At 47.9% G+C, this 22453-nt stretch overlaps 1 protein-coding gene across 3 annotated transcripts in view; it reads left to right on the forward strand.

Annotated features, from left to right (window-relative positions):
- Positions 1-22453, forward strand: part of Atg7 (autophagy related 7) — a 214003-nt gene that overhangs the window by 173370 nt on the left and 18180 nt on the right. For 2 of the 3 annotated variants that reach the window (XM_041680146.1, XM_041680175.1), the window contains one exon: positions 11399-11489. The exons of the other annotated variant lie outside the window; for it this stretch is intronic. In XM_041680146.1, coding sequence (XP_041536080.1) covers positions 11399-11464 — 66 coding nt within the window. In that variant the 3' untranslated portion in view covers positions 11465-11489. Of the gene's footprint in view, positions 1-11398; positions 11490-22453 lie in introns of those variants that run through there. 3 annotated transcript variants of the gene reach the window in all.

The following is a 22453-nucleotide window of genomic DNA, read 5'->3' on the forward strand; positions in this document are numbered from 1 at the left end:
TCTTAGAGGACCCTGACGCTCTTCTTGTTCTATTTTGAGTAGCGTGTGATTGTGAGCTTTTCTTAAACTTCCATGATATTTTATTGAAGTTTTGTGGAGGTGTCAGAACCTGAGATGAAACACGCCCCATCTTGACCTAGCGGTGTACCTGCAGCGCCAGACAGTGCCGAGGTCCCGTTGAGACCCTTGAAAATCCCGAGCATCCTGGGCTGCAGAGAATCTGCAGCACCTAGCACTTAGCACTGGATAGAAGTGTGGTGTCATACTCGCCTTGCCTGTTCCCAGGGCTTCCTAGGCCTCCTGCAAACCATCAATAAACACACGTGTCTTAATTCTGCTCAGGCCCTTGGCATGATGATGCTTCAAAGAAAATCCATTTGAGCATCCTTAGGGGATGATAAAAAGGAAACTTTTTGTGATCGTTCAACGCCCTTCCAATGTAGATTCTTTTTTTAAAGTTTATCCTTTGACAATCTCATATATGTTAATAATGCATCTTGATTATGTGCACCCAGCCTTCCCCTCTCCCAGGAACCCCAATACATTATCTTCCCCCTTCATGTTCTCTTCTACTTTTGCTAATAACCCACAGAATCTGATTAGGGCAGCCTGTTGGGATGCTGACTGGCCTGGCTGATCGTGTGCAGTGAGTTCATGAGCGCAGTGACCGTATCATGTCCTGAAGACAACACTTCACCCCCTTCTGCATTCTTCTATTCTTTCTGCCCCCTCCCACAGTGTCTACTGAGCCCTGGGGGATTGATGTAGATGTCCTGTCCGAAGCCAGCACTGACAGTCTATTATTCTCAGCACTTGACCTGTTATGAGTCTCTGCATTAACTGCTGCTTATTGCAGAAGCTTCTCTAACCAAGGCTGAGAGCAGCAATGACCTCTGGGGTTAGCTCCTAATATTTAGAAGGCAGTCTGACCGAATGTCATCTAGTAAAACAACAGTAGTAGGTTCCCCCTAGGGCCCATGACCTTTCAAGCTATGAGTTGACCAGATTAGAGCGCTAGGCCTGGATTCCTTCCTGTAGAACAGACATCAACACCAATCCAGAGCAGGTGGTTACCTGCATAACCTTCGTGCCACTGTTGCACCAGTGTGCACGTCTCACCTGGCAGGTTGGTGTTGTAGCATGCAGGGTTGGCTACAGAGATCAATGATGTCTTCTCTCCCCAAGTGTCTTCATAGCACCTGCACCTTCTGGCACTGTGAGAGCTGGTCAGTAGGGAGATTTCCCTGTGGCCACAAAACTAAGCAAAGCCACTTATGTGAGCCAGAGATGCAGAGAGAGGAACGGGAAGGGCCTGGGGCACCAGTCTCAAGTGCCTGTCAGGTCCTTAAGAAACTTGGGACAAGTACCTAAGGCCCAGGCTCCTTGGGGTCTCGTCACTCTCTTTACTCTTGTGGGGAACTGGCCTATAGTTTGTGGGCCTTTGAGGAACAGCCAAGGGCTAGGTGACCACTCATCACGATGTCAGCCCTGCCTACACTTGGTTTGTTCTGATGCTAATGGCTGCTGTTACACACAGTATAATGGAAGGAGTTACTAAAGGCCACTTGAACCAGACGAAGATACACATGCCAAAGGGAGGGGGTTCCAGTTTCCATGTGCAGAAGACATTGAAGAGGAGGGGCCGCTTGATATATGTCCAGGTTATAGCAAACAAGAAGCAGAGGGAGGATGAAGCCTGAGGGCCAGGTTTTGCCTGTTGCAGGTGACGAGCAGCAGAGAGTGTGCGTAGATGGTAGCAAGAACATGAAGCTAGCAATGTGGGTGGGCTGGGGCTCAGCTGGAGAGCACCCCACATGGACTTGATGCCATAAGCTAGGAGCCACAGAGTGGCTCCGTGCAGAGCTGTGCTGTTGGGAAATTGCTTTGTTGGCCAGGAAAGACATGGTTTAGAACGGGAAGGTGGGGAAGGGTTAGCGGGGCTCTACTGAACAAGGCGAGCTCAGGCAGCCCTTCCTTTTCTGCTCGCTCTGTCAGTCCAAGGGAAGACCAAGAGTTAATACCAAGCCTGCATCCACACCTGGCAAACACTTGAGAAGAACATGAGCATGGCTCAATGTTCAGGTTGTATAGGTGAGGGACCAGGTGGGACAGAAACTTCCTTACACTGTGCAAAAGCATTCTCCCACAGCATATAGGTGTGGATTTGGGGGAGTTGATTTTGGCACATGGTATTGATTTGGGCACATGCTATAACCAAAAGAAGAGGGGACTCCTCAGCCTCTGGGCTCGGGGAACAGCATCTGATGCCCCCATCTGGCCTCTGTACCATGAGTTCTATGCAAACGGCTTGATTGTTCCAAAAAGTGACCCCTAGCATCTTAACTCACAGGACCCCTTCCAGACCCAGCTTCCTACAGGTTCTGCTGAGTCCTGCCAGGCCTGTCCCTTAGAGCATGCCATTCCTCCTCAGAAATGAAGCCACTTTCATGCTTTGTCCCTTTCAATTCTGAGTCTGCCTGCTGGGAAGACCTCTGAGTGCTTTGGTTCAGATGCGGAGGGAGTCTCTGGGTCTGTAAAGCAGTGGCTGTTAATTCATCGTCACGGATGAGGATTCAACATGAAGGGGCAGCGAGCTCGCAAGCAGTGAGTCTGCTTCCGTTGACATTCAGCTGAGGAAATGGGGCAGAACAATCTAGATGCCCTCAGGTGTGTGCTTGCTGCAGACACTGCCCAGCCCTTGCAAGGGACAGTGATACACACATGCTGAGAGCCGTTTTCCTAGTTACCAGCTGCTCAGCCCAGCTCCATCTGCATGGTTCTGGGTCAGACTCCTGATTTTGAAGGCCCAGGAGCTTGGCTTTGTCAGAGCGCCTGGAGCTGGTGTAAAGGAGCTTAAGAAACAACCGTGGCAGGGTCTTTGCATCATATCATTCGATTACCAGTCTGTATGGAAGGTCAGGCTACAAACTAGTAACTTGGTGGTCATGAAACAGGCAAGCTCGATGGTTTTAACTACCATCATCCCCTTTTTGTTGTGAAATTATGACAACCAGAGGAGTCAACACCATCCCCAAAATCTAGTCAGAAGAGTTTTGAAGATAAATGGCTGTTTGCAGATATGAATCCATTTTTAAAAGGTTATTTTTTATTTTATGTGCATGGGTGTTGTGCATACATGTTTATCTATGAACCACCTGTATGCAGTGCCAATGAAGGCCAGAAGAGGGCATCAGATCCATTGGTACTGGAGTTACAAACAGAAGTCTTCGTGTGGGTGCTGGGAATCAAACCTGGTTCCTCTGCAAAAACACCAAGAGCTCTTAACCTCTGAGCCATCTCTCCAGATCCCTGTAACAGACCTCAGTCCAGGGCTGGGAATATAGTTCAGGGGTAGAGTCTGGCGTGTATAAAGCCCTGGTGTAGGAAGAAGGAAGAAAAGGGGACAAAGGGAAGGGGTAGGGGCGAGTCAGATGTCATCTCTGTGACCACATTATCTGACAAACAGTGCATGGGATGAAGGCTTTGCTCTGACTGATGGCTTCAAGGGTTCTGTCCATGGTTGGTTGGCCTGATGCGATTGGGCAATAATAGCTGTGAGAGTGTATGTCTGAGGTAAGCTGTTCACTACATAGCCAACCAGGAAGCCAAGAGTAGGAAAGGAAGTGGCCAAGGATAACCTACCCAAGGGCCAGCCCCTGTGATAGCTAACCCCCACCTCCTAAAGTTTCCACAACCTCTCAAAAATAGTACCACCAGCAGGACACCATGCATTCAAAACACAAGCCTGTGGGGTGCTTCGATTTCAAGCTGCAGAGAGAACAGGAAGGAAAATATTTCTCCAAACCAAAGAGTCATGCCAAAAGGACATAGAATTAGATCAGTCAGGCCAGACCAAAAAAAAAAAAAAACAAAATACAAATATCAGTCAGTGTTGGAAAGGAAGAAGAGAAACTTCCCATTCGTGGTGTTTCTGTGTAGAAAACCCTAACCACCCACAAGAGAAACGCTAGAACAAGAGTGAATCCGCTGAGCTTACAGGATGCGCAGTCCATCTATAAACACGCACTTTCTATAGATCTGCCATGAACAGCCAAAAGTGAAGGGGAAGAAAAGTTATTCCACACACAGTAACATCTAAAGAGGGATTTTTTTAACTGAAAACTTCAGTTCACTAAGAGACCTTCAGGCTGACATAATAAAAAGAGGGCATCTCAGCTGGGGTGCATCTCGGTGGTATAGCATTTGCCTAGCATGAACAAAGTCCCTGAGTTCAGATCCCCAGCACTCATGTAAGAAGCTGAGCCTGACAGTGTGCACCTGTAATCCCAGGAGAGTCCCTGGGGTCTGCCAACTGGCTGGGCAGTCTTGCCGATCAGCAAACTCCGGGTTTTTGAGACTTGTCTCAAAAAAATAAGGTGATTAGGGAAGACAACTGATGTTGCGTTTTCACGCACACACATACACAAACCACACAGAGACCCAAGGTTATAATTATTAGGCCACCCAGCATTCAGGAGGCAGAAGCAGGTGGATCTAGTAAGTTCCAGGCCAGCAAAGGCTACATAGTAAGACCCTGTTTCAAAACACACACACAAACACCATATAATATATATATATATGTACATATATATAAATATGTAGTCATTATCAATTGAAATCTAATAAAATATATTTAAAATGATGGATGTTGGCGATGACTCAGCAGTTGTGGGTCCCAGCACCCATTTGATAGGTCACAATCATTTGTAACTCCAGTTCCAGGCAATTCTGTGCCCTCTTTTGCCTTTTGTGGGCACCACACATACACATAGTACATATACATTCATGCAGGTAACACACACACACGCAGAAGGTAAATCTAAATTGGCATGATGTCTGAGGTTTGTTTTGAAATACTCCAGTGTCCTTTTCAAAAATGAAGAAATGAGAAATACATAGGAAATGAGAATCAGGATGCAGGCAGTCATTGTATGTCTATATTCACGAAGATTTATTAGGCCCTGCCGTCAGTTTTGTGTGTTTGAAGTACTCCATAGCAGATGAGGTGATGCAAACCTGGTATCTGGATCTTGCCAGCTGCTCCAGGAGCTGGGGGAGCGGGGGGACTGGCTGCCTTCATCTGCTGGGGAGCAGTTGGCCTCTCAGGGGTGCTTAGTGCCCCCATCGTGGGGAATAAACTTCTCTTCTTACTTCATTTGCATTTCAAATGCTTTGAATCATAGACACACGTATAGAATCTGTACAACTCAGATTCCTCCTTCAAATCCTCAGCCTTTGCCTTAACCCTTGTTCCCAGCTGTGCTGTGTTTGCAATGACCCGTTTAGGAATACTCTGACTATGTCATCTCTTCAGTTATTTCTGCCGTTTTTGCAGGAAAATGAGCACCTGAGCTCACATTTGATCCCTGGGCTTATTTGACTCAGAAACTATTAGGATACAACTGTAGTCATAACTGTGGGTATCCATCCTTCTCGAGGCAGAGGCTTTGTGGCACGTATCTATGCCAAGACTAAATCCAGTAGAAGTAACTTTGGAGATATTGACTTGAGTTCCACTGGAACACTGTAGGTAATTACACTTTCCAACACTGCTGAGGCCAAAGCCAGGTGAGACAGAACCAGTCCTCACATGGCCCGGCAGAGCAGGCTCTCGGAGTCTGGTGTCCAAGTGTCACTTTCTGCAAGCCCTCTGGATCTTCATCCACCTCTTATAACACCCCCACCTCCCACCGTGACCAGTCCACCCCTCTTTGGCACTCTCTGAACTCTCGTATCCACATGCTAATTCTCTACTTGATCCCCTCTGCAGTGGATTAATCTCACTCATGACCTACTAGACTTCTTCCGACTTTACGAATGCCTCTCTATATGTGTTGATAAAATACTTTGGTTAGGATGTAATGAATGAGAGAGAAAAAAAAAAGAACTGGAAACCAATGGTCCCTTCACATTTGTCTACTTTTTATTCTCAACTTTTTGTTTCAGAACGATGATATTGTGTCTGTCCCTGAGAAATCGTTCTGTGAGCCCAAACCTTCTCTCATCATGAGAACATTCTAGTTACCTGTTACTATACAGCCCACTTTCACAGCTGTGTACCTATGTTAATACAGAGCTCAGATGTAGGGCATTTACTTGCAGTTCATCTTTGCCCTTGTATATTTTTTTTTAGTTATTACACTTTTCCTTATTTATTATACTTGTCTGTGGGTATACAGACCTGCCGTGGGGTGCCTGTGGAAGTCAGAGGATGGCTTAGGGAAGGAAGTCAGTCCTCTCCTTCCACCATGTGAATCTTGGGGTCTGTCTTCAAGCTTAAGAGCAAGTACCTTTCCCTCCTGAGCCATCTCACCAGCTCTACCCCTGTATTCAAAATATATTTCTTGTAAACAACATATAGTTAAGTCTGCTTTTGCTTTTGTTTGTTTTGTTTTCTTCACAGTTCTAAGAGTTGAACCTGGCGCCTTGTACTTGGCAAGCAAGTGCCTTGCCTCTGAACCATATGCCCAGCTGTTTTCATGACGGTGGTTTTTTGTTTTGATTTTTGGATGGATTTTTACTAAGTTGCCCATGCTGTCATAGAACTCACTCTGTAACACAGGAGGGCCTTGAACTTGTGATCTTGCTGTCTCAGTCTTAGCTAGTATTATAGGCTTCTACCAGTAAATTGACTGCATCTGTTTGTTACTACAGCTTGATAGTCTTCATCTTTTAAGTAGATTTTAAAATGACACTTATATTTAATGTGCTTAGTAGATGAGTGGATGGGACTTTATTTGGGTTTGTTTTTGTTCTGCTGTTTGTTTTCATGGTGCTTGAAATTGAACCCAGGACCTCAGGCATGCTAGGCAGATATTCTTGATTACTTTTTTCAGGTCTTTTGAATACTCAGTAATTTTTATTATATTCTATACATTGTCAATAACAGAAATCCTAGATTATAGTATGGACTATAGACGATTGTTTGTCTGTCTGTTTGTTTGTTTCTTGTTACCTTAACTCTCTTAAAGCCTGGATTAGGTCCCTGGGGACAGATCTGTCTCAGTGTTTCTCTCACTCTTAGAGCATGGTGCATGTGGGTAGTCTTTCTGGAGACGTGGCTAAATATTTGGCATGGTCTTTCACTCTGTCTTTTACCCCCAGTTCAGTGTTTCTCACAGACTTAAGCTTGTGCCCACAGAAGATAAAAGATGGCATTGATTTCTATGGAAGTTGTATCCTAGGAACTGAACATGTGTCTTCTGGAAGAATCCAGCTCTTTTTTGTTGTCTTTTAGGCATCTCCCATTCTTTCTGCAGCTCAGGAGTTAGCTACGGATTTCTGTGCAGGTTACTGGGTTCTTTCCTTCACCTATCGTACTCCTTTTCCCCTTCTGTCAGCAGTGGGCTCCATGGCCACGTCTGTCTCTGGCTTCTGCCACACCCCGTCCACAGACTCTGCTCTCCACTGAGCTCCCTGCTGGTTTCCTGCAGAGCCTGACCATGTTATTCTGCATACTTGTCCAGTTGTTGTGGCTGCTGGTGTGAATGTAAGTCTACAGTGGCCACCATGTCATACTCAGACTGGAAATCAGAATTTTGCTATTTTGGTATCCATGATGTTTCCTTTAGCTACTCATTCTTAAAAGTGCTGTCAAGATTTGTCACTCAGGGCCGTTCCCGTTCCCTTACCCCATGGTGATGCCCCAGCAGGCTGCCTCATGCCTTCTCACTTAGGTAGAAAACAGCTCTCTCCAGTAGCTCAGCTTTGCCACTCACTCTTTTGGGGGATAACTCCTTGAATTCACTTGGTTCAAAATTTGGCCTGGTTTGAAACTCTTCCTGTTTAAAGCCCCCTCCTGCTTTATTCTGTTTTCTGGTAGGCCTGAGCAGCTTCCCTGGGTGACAGTTTGCTAAGAAGGTAGAGCTGTCAGTCACTCACATCTCTGTGACCATTGTGGTCCAGCTAGTTTAACAAAATACCAGACATGATCTGGGGTCACCACAGGGGCAACAGAGGAGACAAGGGACTCACTCACGGGGCCCTAAAGATAAGTTTAAATGTCAAAATCCTCCTCCTGAGGCTAGCAAGACTCCTTTGTTTAACATGGGTTTCCTGGAGTAGCTCTGAGCAGGGGGCTCTGGGAATAGGATGGCACAGACAGGCTGGCCATATCCTAGTCTTATCTGAAAGAGAGCTGAAAATGGCAGTGTGGTTTCTAATCAGAGGTGGCATCTTTGAGAACTGATGGATGCAGATGGGAGAGAGAGACTCTGTTGTCTTTCTTTTGAATCTTGAATTGTGCGTATTATTCCTAAATAAGTCAACAAACTTTTAAGAGTGACCAAATGCATGTATTTTCCTTTTGATTCCTCTAAAACTTCATAAAAATGGCAAAAAAGAAAAGAAAAGATTGATTTCAGGGAGAGCAAGAACGTAGCTTAGTTGGTAGAGGACTGGTCAGGAGCGGCATACAGCAGACCTTCAGTTGACCCCAGCATCTTAGGAAACCAGAGGTGGTGGCGCACGCCTGTAATCTTAGCCTTCAGGAGGTAGAGGCAGAAAGATGAGGAGTTCAACAGCATCCTTAGCCATACTAGGACGTTCAGACTAGCCTAAGCAAAAGATCATGTCTTAAAAATAAATTACTAGCTAGGCAAAGGTGGCACACGCCTTTAATCCTAGCACTCAGGAGGCGGAGAGACAGTCAGATCTCTGTGAGTTCGAGGCTAACCTGGTCTACAGAGTGAGTTTTAAGAACAGGCTCCAGAGCTACACAGAGAAACCCCTGTCTCAAAATCCTCACCCCCCACCGCCAAAAAAAAAATTAGTAAAAAACAAAGCTTTCACAGAGAGTATGGTAGACACATGATCAAAATACATTATCTGAAATTCTCAAATAAATTAAAATGTTATAAAAAACACATTGTATGAAATTCTCAATGAATAAATTTAAGTGATTTATTAAAGAACACTCTCAGATAATGAGAGTGGAGTCTGGAAAGAACAAGAAAAAGTTAATGACTAAAATAGCTGACCCTGAAATCCCTAAAGACGCGGGGGGGGGGGGGGGGGGGGGATCAGGCATCAGCGAAGGTTGATAGGAGGCCTGAGACAAAGACAGTCAGTTGAAAATGCAAAAAAGCTTTGAGAGCCACCTCTTGTGTGAACGTGGACAGCTGCCCCACCCTGCTCCAGGAAGGCAGCTGAGTACATTTTCTGTTGAGTTCACATTGCATTCACTGAACTACAGCAGGTCCACCAGCATTGAAAGCAAGGTGACGAGCTGAAAACACGGGTCTGGGTGCTAAATACCGAGGTTTCAGAGCCCTGCCCATGACAGTCCCCCCAGCAGCCCGGTGGTTATTAGTGAAGAGGCAGTGGATGCTCCTTCTCCAGTGAATTTGACCAGCCCCAGAGAGCAGATGTCAGGGGCTCTTAAGTGATGGCTCAGACAGATGAACCCTCAGCAAAGTCACGGTGGACGTGGAAGAGCCTTCAGCTCTCCTCCCTGGGTATGAGAAGGAACTCAAGCTGCCAGTCAGCTAGCTCATGGCGAGTTACTGAAGCACGGACTGCGCACGGGCATGAAAGTGGAGTCCTCCAAAACCTCCACGCACCCCAGTGCTCCCAGCTGCATGAAAGAAATGTTCACGAAGAGAAAACAAGCTGCCACGAAAAGGGATATTCCAGTAACTTAAAAGAGCTCCCAGAAATTAAAAATGTGATACATTTAAAATACATTGGTAAAATAAAATGCACTGGGTAAAGTACCAGGCAGTGAAGTTTAAAATCTCCTCTGATACTAACGTCAAGGACAAAGAAATGGGAAATTGCAGAGAGAAGCAAATTCATCAATAAGGGTAGGAATTTACGCATCTGAATAATGAAGTTGGAAAAAAAGAAAACATACCAGCATGGCAGCAGAAATAAACCTGGGGTGGCAATGGCCCAGAGCACCAACTTACCAAAGGGTCTAAGTCAGGCCAGCGTGTTCCAAGGCTGTTGGTTTGGGGGTAGGACGCTGGGTTTGTTTGTTTTAAGATGTATTTATTTATTTTTATTTGATGTGTATGAATGTTTGCCTGCATGTGTATATGGGTACCACCTGTGTGCCTGGAGCCTGAGGAAGCCAGAAGAAGGCATTAGGTTGCCTGGACTGTAGTTACAAATAGTTGTGGGCCTTCATGTGGGTGCTGGGAACCCACCTGGGTCTGAAAGCAAGATGTGGATGCTCAGAACCTAATCAACATGTCCTAACTGCTGAGCCGTCTGTGCAGCCCTCCCGGAGGATTTGTCAAGAAGCTGGGAGTTCAAGTTTGAATACCTGCTATGTCTGAATGTGTCTTCAGGAGACTGAGACAGCCAGCAGGAAGTTTGGAAATAAGTGATCCAGAAGAGTCCAGGAAAAAAAAGCAAAATAATAACAAATAAAAGAGTTATTAGTTCTAGGGAAACGAATCTGGTAAAGAAAGAAAAAGCATTCTGGGGTTGGAGGGAGCTCAGGAGTGGATTCCTTGTGCAAATTGTGCAAAACCCTGGGTTCCATCACCCACTGCCAATACATACATACATACATACATACATACATACATACATACATACATAGTCCTGGCATGATAGGGCTCACCTAGACACAGCAATTAGACAGTCATAATAATGTCAAGACAGAGATTTATTGAAGTGCAATTATCAGGTTGGCAGAGTAGGAAGATGAGAAGATAAGATTTTGCAATCCTGGGATTGCATAGCAATGGAAGAGAGTTAAATCCTCACCAACCCTAGATGTGAAGTACGATACAATGTCTGAAATCAAGACATCAAGAAGTAACTATGTCCCGCACTATTCTGACACAGGGAAATTAAGAATGAAGCAGGGCCTCTAGGAAGAATGGAAGTTGGGGAACAACCCTTTTGATCACATGTCTCTAATCAAATGAGGACTTCAAGAGACCGAGTGGGAAGAGAGAATGTAAGGCTGGACAGTCTGTGCTTTTAAAAAACCTGAGCCTGCTTCTGTGGGCTGTGGAAGGAAGGGTGAGCTCTCAGACAGACAGGACCGACAGGGAGCTAGGTGTGGCCCCACCCTCGGGCGGGCAACTTGAGCTGCAGGTGTGCCTACACACAGGTGCTGGCTTGTCTCCCTTCGGGCTTCCTGTTAATGAAGACACTGACCTTCTGTGACTGCATGCTCTGACCTTTTACACTGCTCGGTTATTCGAAATAGCATTCTTTGGACTATCTTTGTGGAGGAGAATGAGCTGTCCCTTAAGCGACCCTCACAGTCAAGTCTGCAAAGGCAGTGTCCTTCCCTGTGCATCCCTTGGATTTGCAAAGCCCTAACTACCACTTCCAGCCCTCGAAATGGGAACTTTGCCCAAAATTGGGAACTGTGGGTGTCTGAGGACCCCAAAACTCTAGGGTCAAAAATAACAGACTTGTCAAATCTGTGTTCTAGAGGCAACGGTGTGGCAAAGTGCTATTTACGGCTTTTGTGCCTTCTGGTGCCCCCTGCTATATTTGAGACTGTTGGATGCCAGCTGAACCTCCTTGGTAACTTCTTCAAAGTCATCCAGCCCTTTTTAGAGTAAGGTAGGGGGCAGTCCTAATCACAGGGGATTGTAGGGGTTGGGTGAAAATGACACATGCAATAAGGTTTGTCAATGGAAAATTCCTAAGCAGCCCTTGGTTACAGTTAATGAAGTTGTTGTATTGTCTTGTGTAACAGCAGGACCTCATATAGTTCAACTCTGTGGCTGAGATTGGCCTTGAACTCCTGAACCTTCTGCTTCTACTTCCTGACTGCTGGGATTACAGGTTTGGGCCATCACACTCAACCTAATTAGTGGGCTTTTTAATGAGTTTGTCTCTCTGTATTTCTCTCTCTCTCTCTCTCTCTCTCTCCCCCCTCCCTCCCTCCCTCCCTTCCTGCTTCCCTCTCCTCTGTCTCTTGAGTGCTGGAATTAAAGATGTGAGCCACCAGCAGCACCCAAGAGACAGAGGCATGTAAGTTCTGGGCCAGCCTGGTCTACAAAATAAATTCCAGGACACAGGGCTACGAAGAGAAATCCTGTCTTAAAAAACAAAAACAAACAAACAAAAAAACTTACTCAAGAGCAGTCTGGGCCACAACTTGGTTCATCACTGCAAAAATCAAAACAAAAAGTGCTCTTTCTGAGACCTGCCACTGACGGTGTAAAGCTTCAAGTCTGAGGCAGCGAGGTAGCAAAAGGAAGAGTTTTGCTCCTAACAGCTGTGCATGGCCCCACAGAGGCCCCAGGCCTGTGGCATGCACTATCTAAGCCATATGTAGCTTGTGTTGAGCTAATAGTCCCCAATTCTACACCTGTGCCTGCAGTTGTTGATGTCGTTATTAGCATATGGCCTAAGAAGGAGGTGGCATTTCCAAGGCCTTTACCTTTTCAGAGAGCTCTAAATATCTTCATGCATCTTAACTTGATTAAAACTCTCAGGCCACTTCTTCAATTTCTTCCTCCCAAAGTAAGTTAAATAAGCAAGCAGTTGTGTGACCCGGCTGCACACAGCCGTGGCCTGCAGCTTACAAACAGCTTGTTTGAACAGCAATACTGCAGGCCTGCTTGGTTGACTTTTCCTGGCAGGAGGAAGCAGCTATGGAAGGCCAGGTGGTTATTAAAGGGCCAGGTATGCCCTGTACATGGTCAGCAAAATCCAGACAGACTTTTTTTCAGATGTAGCTTGGGTTTTGTATGTTGTCTTTGAAGCTCCAGTGTGGGGTACCCAAAGAAGCAGACCCCAAGGTCTTCCAGGCCCTCCCCCAAAACTTCTTGCATGGCCTAGGCAAAGCCGTGTCTCCTGACAAATAACCTCTGTGTCAGAGCATTAACGCTCCTTCAAGTGCGTGACGTTTGGGCATTTTCGCAATTAGGTGTGATTTTTATTTCATCTCTAGGTCACAGTTGTCAGTGTTTTGTGATGGTTTTGTGCCACCCCTCCCCCAGCCCATTTCTACTTTTAAAATGTGATTCACTAGGAAAATATGATTTTGTTAATTGAGTTCAGTAGAGAGCCAACTTTTCAGTAACCCATGTATCTCTGTACAGCAAGAGCCCCGTGGAAATGGCCCCGTGTTGCCAGCACTCACATTTTCCCTGACTCAGTGGCTCCAGTGGCGTTTCAGACTTCTCCCATCAATCAAAAATAATCCCACACGGTGCCGATTTCCAGGGTCTCTGACTCAGCCCAGGATCCCGATAGGGCTCTCCGCCTGAGATATAAATAGGATACACAGATGGCTATTTTTATAAGCAAAGCTTTCTAAGTTGATTTCTTTGAACCCAGAAGGGCTTCTTCCCTCTGGCCACCCCTGTTTTTCTTCACCACAGAATAGGACCTTTATATGTGTGTCTGGCCTGTCTCTCGCCCCTCTCTCCAGCCAGCTGGTAACTGCGGGAGCCAGAAGGAAGGGATGTGCCTGACAGAGCTGCCTGAAATCCTATATCTTCACCCCCTTTCAGGATCATCTTTCTCTCATCCTGCCCAGAATGTCACCAACCCCGCCCAACAGGCCACAGGAACTCAGGGGCGGCTGCTTGTCTAAAATAGATACCCCTCAGCTCACAAGAGCAGCCTCATGCCACTCAAAATTGACTATATTTTATAAAATTGCCCCATTATTTGACCTGCTCCAAGCATAAAAACCAAAACAATCCCTGCCCCACCCTCCAAAAACTAAACTGTACAGTGACCTTCACATAACAGTAAGTGCTGTGGAACCAAACTGCCTCGGCAGACTCTGACCCTGGCAGAAGCCCCTGGAAGCCTCCCTGCTCCCTTGGTCCCCAATGAAGGATGCTCCACTCACCCCCCCCCCAGGCTGGCCCCATCCCCTGCAAGGCTGCTCCACCTACTCCTGCCTCCATGCCCTGAGTGACCATCCTCAGAGGCTACCCAGAAGGCCCACCCTTCCTGTGCGAACTTCCCAGGGTTTCCTGCTGAAAACAGCACATTCTCACAGGAAACACTAGCTGATTCTGTGCCCTTTCTCACTCTGTGCTCCACGTGTGTGTGTGTGTGTGTGTGTGTGTGTGTGTGTGCGCGCGCGTGCGTGTGTCTGACTTTGCTGTTCTTGGCAATCAGACTTGTAGGGTAGAGTTGATAACTTGAACTGTAAATGTTTACTTTGGTCAGGGTTTGCCATCCGCAGCCTTCCCCAACTCCCTTAGGTAAGAGGCCAGCATCTGTGTCTTCACCCACTCAGGGTGTGGAATAACTCCCTCACTTCATACTTCCTTGACTCCCCACGTTTCCCAGCCCTGCCTCTGTCAGGCCTGACTGCTGACGCCCTTCCACACCTGCTGGAGAGAGCACCAAAAGCAAAAAGGACCCTTCGCCAGCCTATGATTGTACATATTCAAGCTCTGCCCTGCTCCGTGCCAGCCTGGCTAGACCCCCAAACCAGGCCACCGGACGCGACCACCCAAGCTCTGAGCTTTGTGAGAAACAGTGCCCCTCAAATGAGAGAAGGGACTGATGGTGTGAGATGATCTCTGAAGAGCACAGGATAAAAACAGCAGCTGCCACTCGCGGGACATCTGCTGCGTCCCAGGCATTGTGGCTGGTGCCTCGTGCAGTCACCAAGTCCTGAGGACTGCTCTTTGAAGTCTTAGGAGCCTAGTTAATGGGGAAGGAAAGTTGGGCTCCAAAAGAGGAAGTGATTGGTCCAATTCTGGGGAAAGTGGTGGAGTCGAGCCCTGGACCCAGCCAGTGGGACTGAGAAGTGAAGGTTCTCATGTGCCAGGCTGGCAGAATTTCCTTCCAGGGCCAGGATCTGTGGGAGAGGCAGAGTTTACTTGGAGGGTGGATGGCTGCAGTTCTTTCCCTGTGCTCAGGGCCTGTTCCATTTGTGGAAATGGCAGCGGGATTCAGGGAAACACCACCCACTTTTAATACTCGCTGGACCCCCATGTCCCAGCCTGAGGGTGGCTTTGCTGAGAGGACCTCTAGCTGCCAGGACAGCTGATGCTCAGAAGGTGTCTGCTGCATCTCTGCCGGTAGCCAGTGTAGGAAAACACAGAGAGCTCTGCTTTTGAAAGTCTCCAAGTGAGTTAGTGGAGCCCACTGAGCACACTGCTAGCCACAGGGAAAATTGGAAATAGAAGGCTTTGTCCCTTGCAGAGCCATGATCCTGCTGAATAGACGCAGGGCTGTGGTTAGCTCTGACATGTCTGACAGGGCGGGGGATGGGAGGAAAGACAGACTTGGGCTTTGGGATGCTTCCAGGAGAGAGAACATATTACTTATTTTAAACTCCTCTCTCTCTCTCTCTCTCTCTCTCTCTCTCTCTCTCTCTCTCTCTGTGTGTGTGTGTGTGTGTGTGTTAGAAATATTCTTCTACACAAAAAGAGTTATGCTGTTTTTAGAAAAAAAAACGTCCTTGTTTGAGACGGCCCTTTTCTGCAAAGACCTTACAATTTAATGAGGCATAAGACATGACTTGCATAGTTAAAGATGGCAGCTGGCAGGCCTAGCCTATCTTGAACTACAGGCAATGAGATGCTGGGATGTGTAGTGGCCAGGATAAAAGCCCTGGAGTAGGAAGTGCACCTCAGCAGAGCACAGCCTCACCGTTTTTTGGAAAGTTTTGTTTTGTTTTGGTTTGGTTTGGTTTTTCAAGACAGGGTTTTTCTGTATAGTGCTGGCTGTCCTGGAACTCACTATGTAGTCCAGGCTGGCCTAGAACTCAAGAGATTCGCCTACCTCTGCTGGGATTAATGGCATGTGCCACCACCCTGCTTCACTCTGTTTTAAAATAGGGTTGAGTTCCTAAAGTGATGCTCTCTGAGAACTGACTGTGCCAGCTTCAGCAAGGTTCTCAACCTGGGGATCGCGACTCTTTTGTGGGGTTGAATGACCCTATCACAGGGGTCACAAACCAGATAGCCTGCATATCAAATATTTATATTATGATTCATGTCAGTAGCAAAATTACAGTTATGAAGTAGCAACAAAAGTAGTTTTATGGTTTGGGAGGGGGGGTCACCACAGCATGAGGAACTGAATTAAAGGGTCTTAACATTAGGAAAGTTGAGAACCCACTGTGCTAAAGGGTCAGAGAGGAGCAAAGTGCATGCCAGCTCAGCAAGAGAAAGCCCAGGAGGAGGCGCTTGGCATCAGATGCCATCATGAACCAGCCAATCAAACAGCAGGGAGGAACCACCAGCCGGCTCTGAGAAAGACCCAGGTGGACAATGGATACCATGATTGCTGGAGAGGACGTGAGGTTCTGGCAGGCCCTCACAGCCACAGCGGGGGAAATCAAGGTGGCACAGACACTCAGAAGACAGCTGAGCAGTTTCCTACTTAAGGAGACATGCAACCCAGTGGCCCAATTCTTTGGTATTTACCAAGTGAGTTAGTAAAAAACAAGCCTTCTGTCCGCCCAGAACCCACAGCCTTCTTCATACCCGTCAGGAACTGTAAGCAGCCCAGGGCGGAGATGCAGCTCTGTGTAGCCTATGTTCTTAGCGCGGCCTGGAGTGTGAGCCCTGCCACAGTAAATAAACTCATGTGGGCACAGTAGAATGATACACACCCCCATCATGTGAACGGGAAAATCATGCTCCATCTAGACAATGGAATGTTACTCTGGAAGAAGAAAAAGTCTCTTGAGCCATAAAAAGGTACAGAGAAACTGTAGATGTATTTTTGCAAACTCAAGAAGTCTACTGAAAACTGCATAGCCACAACCATGTGATGTTCTGGAGAGGGCAGATTCTGGAAGCAGCAGGAAGATTGCGGTTGCCAGAGGTGGGAGGGGGCGTGGTCTGACACAGTACAGACACCAAAATCTTTCAGAAGCCTTTAGACTTCAGGGATCTCCGGTCCAGCTGTAGGAGTAGACGCTGTGGCAGCGGCCTGCAGAGCCCAGGAAGTCCAGGCTCTTCGTCAGTGCCCTGAGGAAGCCAGAGAGGTCACTGACCAGCCTGGAGGGTGTCGCCTGGAGGCTTTTGAGGGGGAAAACATGTCTGTGGTGAGCCAGGAAGGAGGCAGGAGAGAGAAAGTTTGTATGCTTCAGAAGAAACAGTGCGGCAGGGCCAGTGAAGAGAGAGAGGGAATCCCTACTGGAACCGGAAGTGGTGTTGAAGGGGGCAGCATGTGGCTAAGACTTGGCAGAGATAAGGTTTTCCCAGCTCTGTGAGGATACAGCGTTTACGGAGAGCCATGAGAGGATGGGCCCTCTCCCAGGATATATGGTTGGGTTCCTGCTTCAGAAACATGGCAGCAGGAAGCCAGGCTTCATGTGGAGGAGTGATAGAGATTACAGTGTAGAAGAGGGACTGCAGATAACAACTGGACGAAGGAGGGTCACAAAAATCTGTGGCCTGGGAAGGGGTGGGAAGAAACAGACACAACCTAAGGGCCACATGGAGATCACTGGGTGCTGAGTCAGAAAAGGGAAAGGGGCTGTGGCCCTCTGAGGAATCTGGCCAGGTGAGGGTGGAGACAGCCTTCAGAGGTGGAGGTGGAAAAGCTGAGGCTCTGAGATGCCCCAGACGGTACCATGAGGCTCTTCAGTGCCAATTTCCAGGCTACTGGCCACCCAGGCAGGAGCGGTGCTGTGCGAATTCCCTTCTTGCTGTGCCTCGCTTTGCTCCGTCAAACACAGAATCTAAGCTGTGGAGGGACATCTGGGGGGTGTTAGATTCTAGAATAAACATTCTTCCCATTGCCGATGTGGCCAGTGTCCAAATGGTGTCATGTTAGAACATAGAGAAGAGCCTGACAGGACCCTCAAAGCCAGCATGGTGCCATGCTGAACAGCCAGCCCCGACTGCAGCATCCACTCTGTCAGCGCTGACTTGCTGGTAAAGGCAAACCACATAAGCTTCCATTTCTCTTAACTCTTAGTGTTTCTGATGCTAGAATAAAGCACCATGACCCAAAGCGAACTGGGAATAGAGGCTTTATTCAGCTTATATTTCCAGGTCATCACTGAAGGAAGTAGGCAGTAACTTGGGGAAGGAATGAAGCAGAGCCTGGGGAGGAGTGCTGCTTCCTGGCCCTTGTTTTCTTGTTCCTCAGGCCTTGCTCAGCCTGCTCTCTTTACCGCCCAGGACCACCTGCCGAAGGGTGGCACCACCCACAGAGGACCGGGCCCGCCCACACCAATCACCAATCCAGAAAACACCCCCCAGACTTGCCTACAGGCAATCTGTTGGAGGTACTTTCTCTACTGAGGTTCCTCTTCCCAAAAGACTGGGATCATCACAGAATCCAAGTTTCCCACCTAGCAAATGTGAAGAAAGACTTGCTCATTTCCAGGTTTCCTTGCAGCTCTGAGCACTCAGCTGGTCTAAGTGTTTATGAAACTGGAAGCCCAGAGACCAAGCCTGTATGGATGAGGACAGACAGTGCTCACTGAGCCTCAACACAAAGTCTCATTCTGAAACGTCACCTCACTAGCTTTCTGGGTACAGACTCTCACTGGTGAACTTGGTTTTGCTGTTTGTTTGGAAAGTACTGGGTTCTCTGAAGCTCTGACTTTAATTTTTAAACCTAAGGCAATGGAGTTCCCTATTTACTGCTGTCTTCATTACTTTTCTATTGCATTGATAAGACACCATGACCCAGGCAACTTAAAGAAGAAAGCATTCGGAGGATAACTCCATCATGGCAGGGAACATGGCAGCTGTCAGGTGGGCATGGCACTGGAGAAATAGCTAAGAGCTTACATCTTGATCCACAAGCACAAGGCAGAGAGAGGGGGGGGGGAGAGAGAGAGAGAGAGAGAGAGAGAGAGAGAGAGAGAACGAGAACTAACTGGGACTGATGTGGGTTTTTGAAAGCTCTAAGCTTATCCCCAGTGATGCACCTCCTCCAATAAGGCCACACCTCCTAATCCTTCCCAAACAGTTCCACCGGTGTGGACTAAACATTCAAACATATGAGCCAATGGGGGCAGTCTCATTCAAACTACCACAGTGGCTTTGAGTTTCCTGATCCTAAGAAAGTCTGTCTGTCTCCCAGCCTGTGTGTAGTGTAAGGAGCACAGGTGCTGATCTCTGTGTTAGCGCTGAGAGAGATGGATGCAGGTGATGGTTTCTGACCCATGTGTCCTTCCTAGGTAGAAAGTTTCTGCAGTTTGAACCTGACTCCACTTTGACTCTGGTGCTATTCTTAGAGTGGCCTTGAGCCACAGCAGCTGAGGGACAGGACCGGTCCCAGCTGCCTGAGATACTCACGGTCCTGTCAGCAGTACTTGTCAGCATTGAAGCGGTTGAGCGAAGGCATCCGTGTGTTCCCTAACTACTCTGTTCCAACACATCTTCACTTTCCCTTTCCACTTGCAGATAACAAGACGTTTTAGGACATGCTGTCTTGGAGAGGAGCTAGTACCACTGGGCAGGCCTCTCAGTCAGTCAGAGAAGCCAGGGAGGCATCAGAGACCTCTGCCTTGCATCTCTGTAGCTTTCATGAGACCTTGCCACAGGGAGGCCGAGGCTTAAACTCAGTGAGCTTCCCTAGATACATGGCAACTAGTCCAAGATCAGAGCCCAGGTCAGTCAGTACCACCTCATCCTCCTTCAGCAAGAATCCTGCCAGGGGCAGACAGGTAGTCCCGATTAGATGGCCTTCTCTCGCCATGCTGTAGTGAAGGGTTATGGGAAATGCCCCCTTCCTTTGTGTACTCAGTCAGTAAACAGTGAAGGTGACCTGTCCCCTTCTTTTGGGGACGTTGGGAGGAATTCTCTCCACACACAGCTTTTGTTCTGTAACATGGCAGTGTGGCTTTGCTGTCCGCTAGCACTTAGACCCTTGTACAGTGGCCCGATGGTGACAGAGGTGAGGACGACCCCTCCTGGACACACTCTGCACCGAGTGAGCCTCCCTGTCCCTTCCTCAGCTATTTCCTGGCAAACCTAGCTGCAGATGTCATTGCGGACCCAGGGTTGGGCCTGTCAGGGATCCGCCATTATTTCAGGAAGTGATGTTTTCTCGCTGTTGAAAACATCAGTGTTTAGTATTAATCTTTAAATTGGGGTTTGGCAGAGCCCACACCCTTTTCTACCTTCCTGCTCTAAGCATACATCTTTATCACAGACATAGGCAGCTGTGAGTTCTGTTCTTGGGTCGGTGTTCTGGAAGCAAATTGGCACATTCCAGCACTGGAGACTGTCGTGTTGGCATAGCTGAGGAATCTGATGCTATCAGCCACACACAGGACTGGAGAGGGGTTAGCAGAGAGGACCCTGGAGGCCGCTGAGGTACCAGCTTCCTTTCTCTAACGTGGGGGTAGTGGTCAACATGCCTGCCTGGCGTGCTTGCTGAAGGCCAGTCTTTACACACCATAGAATCTGCTATCTCGGGCTGGAGAGATGGCTCAGTGGTTAAGAGCATTGCCTGCTCTTCCAAAGGTCCTGAGTTCAATTCCCAGCAACCACATGGTGGCTCACAACCATCTGTAATGAGATCTGGTGCCCTCTTCTGGCCTGCAGACATACACACAGACAGAATATTGTATATATAACAAATAAATAAATAAATACTTTAAAAAAAAAAGAATCTGCTATCTCAGACATAACGTGTGTCAGATCTGTAGCGTCTGAAGCGGCAATCAACTGCCTTAACTGCCCGCACCTTCCCCCAGCGGAAGAATGCCTATGCACAGGCTGGACATGCTGGAGCGCCAGACACAAGAGGAAGTGAGGTGTGGCTGGGACAGGATGGGAAAGGGTGACAAAATGTCATAGAGGGTAACTCATGAATGTGAAGTTATAGATCTGTAGCAGAGGAGAAAGTGTTAGTACACTGTAGGCAGGCGATGCAGGAGGACGCGAGGAAGGGACACCGGGGACCTCTGGCAGGGGATTCTGCACCTGTGTGCTTGCCTGGTCCACTGCTGGGCCTGCAGGAGGGCAGTGTTATGTGACCATACCAGAAAGCTTCACGTGGGATGAACCGTGCTCTTAAATTGGTAATCTGTGTGTTTTCATTACCCACTTAGCCGCCCTGCATAGCTGCTGCCAACCACGGTAGAGATGCAGCGGAAATGACTGCTGGTCCTTATAGAACTGTGTTTGTCACTGCTCCTCACTCCGACTCTGTTATGGTTAGAGAGAGGGACACTGAGGAATTAACCATAAATAACTTGTCCTGCACGGGCATTGGTGGCACACACCTATTAATCCCAGCTCTTGGGAAGTGAATCTGTGAGTTCTAGATGAGCCGAGTCTACAAAGTGAGTTCTAAGACAGCCAGGGCTGTAAAACGGAGAAACCCTGTCTCACAAAACCTAAGTAATAATAACAACAACTAATCCCAAGTCTATCAGCTAAGGACAGGCAGAGCCGGGGTTCCATTTGCCCAACCGTCTCAGTATCTCAGGGCTGTTCTTGGAAGGAAGAGGTTTTGATAGCTCCCACCCTATCCATCTGCTTTCTCCTCCTCTTCTATCTGGGAATCTTCTGTTGCAGGGCAGAAGCCACTGCAGACAAGACTGTGCCTATCCTTATGAAGTGTTGGGATTGGTGACTTTCTGGGGTGGAAGAGGCACCAACTACCATCTGATGTGTTCTTGCCTTTCTCCTAACATAATTTGCACGGTGATGGAGATACCTGGGTGATACCTGAGGAGACTCAGGAATTCTGAGTTTGGGGATGAGCCTTATGGGGTGCACCATTGTGCAGGGTAGCAGAGGGAAGGATCATTGAGACCGCCCCCTGGAAGCTGCACTGGGCTGGATAGGCTTACAGCAGGAGTCATACCCCAGGGCTGCAACCCTAATTATTCATGGAATTTAGGCTCAGCATCTGATGTTCGTTTCTATCCGAGTGGCACAGCTGAGTTTAAGACTGTGACTGAATAATGAGACGCTCCTCTAACTACTCACAGAGGGCCCTACTCTAGACCTGGGAGCCCGTGCTACTGACACTGTTTTGGCAGGAAACCCCTTCAAAACACCCCCACCCCACATACACCCCACCCTTGCTTGCATAGCTCACTCTGGTGTGGAGTTCCAGGCTGCTGGCTATCTACCAGCCAGCCAGCTAGCTGAGGCCTTAAGCTGATCTCTTCCTCTCCTCGGACATCTATTCCTCTGTGAAACAGCCACATTGACTCCTCAGAGGGCTCTTTAGCAGGGCTAGGAAGATGCTGCATGAAGTTTTGTCAAGTACTTCCCACGCAATGATGAGGTCATCTTAATGTGGGCCTCAGAACTTGTAACGGGTCCAACCCCAGCCATTTCTCATCTCCTCCCCACCATCCAGAGTGTATGGATCACTCAGAAGCCATGACTAGTACATGATGGAGCATCCTCCAAAATCAGTGCCTCTGTTTGTCTTCCCCTGTCCTTGGAGGAAGAGGAAGGATACTCGGTTCTGGCAAAATTATCCTCATGAAATTCTGAACCCTCCCTACATCTGCTCTTCGATGCTCCACAACAGTGCAGGCACGAGCTTTGTCCATCTACCCTACCCGCCCCCTCACCGCGCCCCAACACTGTGACCTTCTCCAGCAGAGATGAACCTG

This window comes from Microtus oregoni, unplaced genomic scaffold (assembly GCF_018167655.1).
Source record: "Microtus oregoni isolate MIOR12 unplaced genomic scaffold, Mior012 000002F_ref0000024, whole genome shotgun sequence".
Taxonomy (NCBI): Eukaryota; Metazoa; Chordata; class Mammalia; order Rodentia; family Cricetidae; genus Microtus; species Microtus oregoni.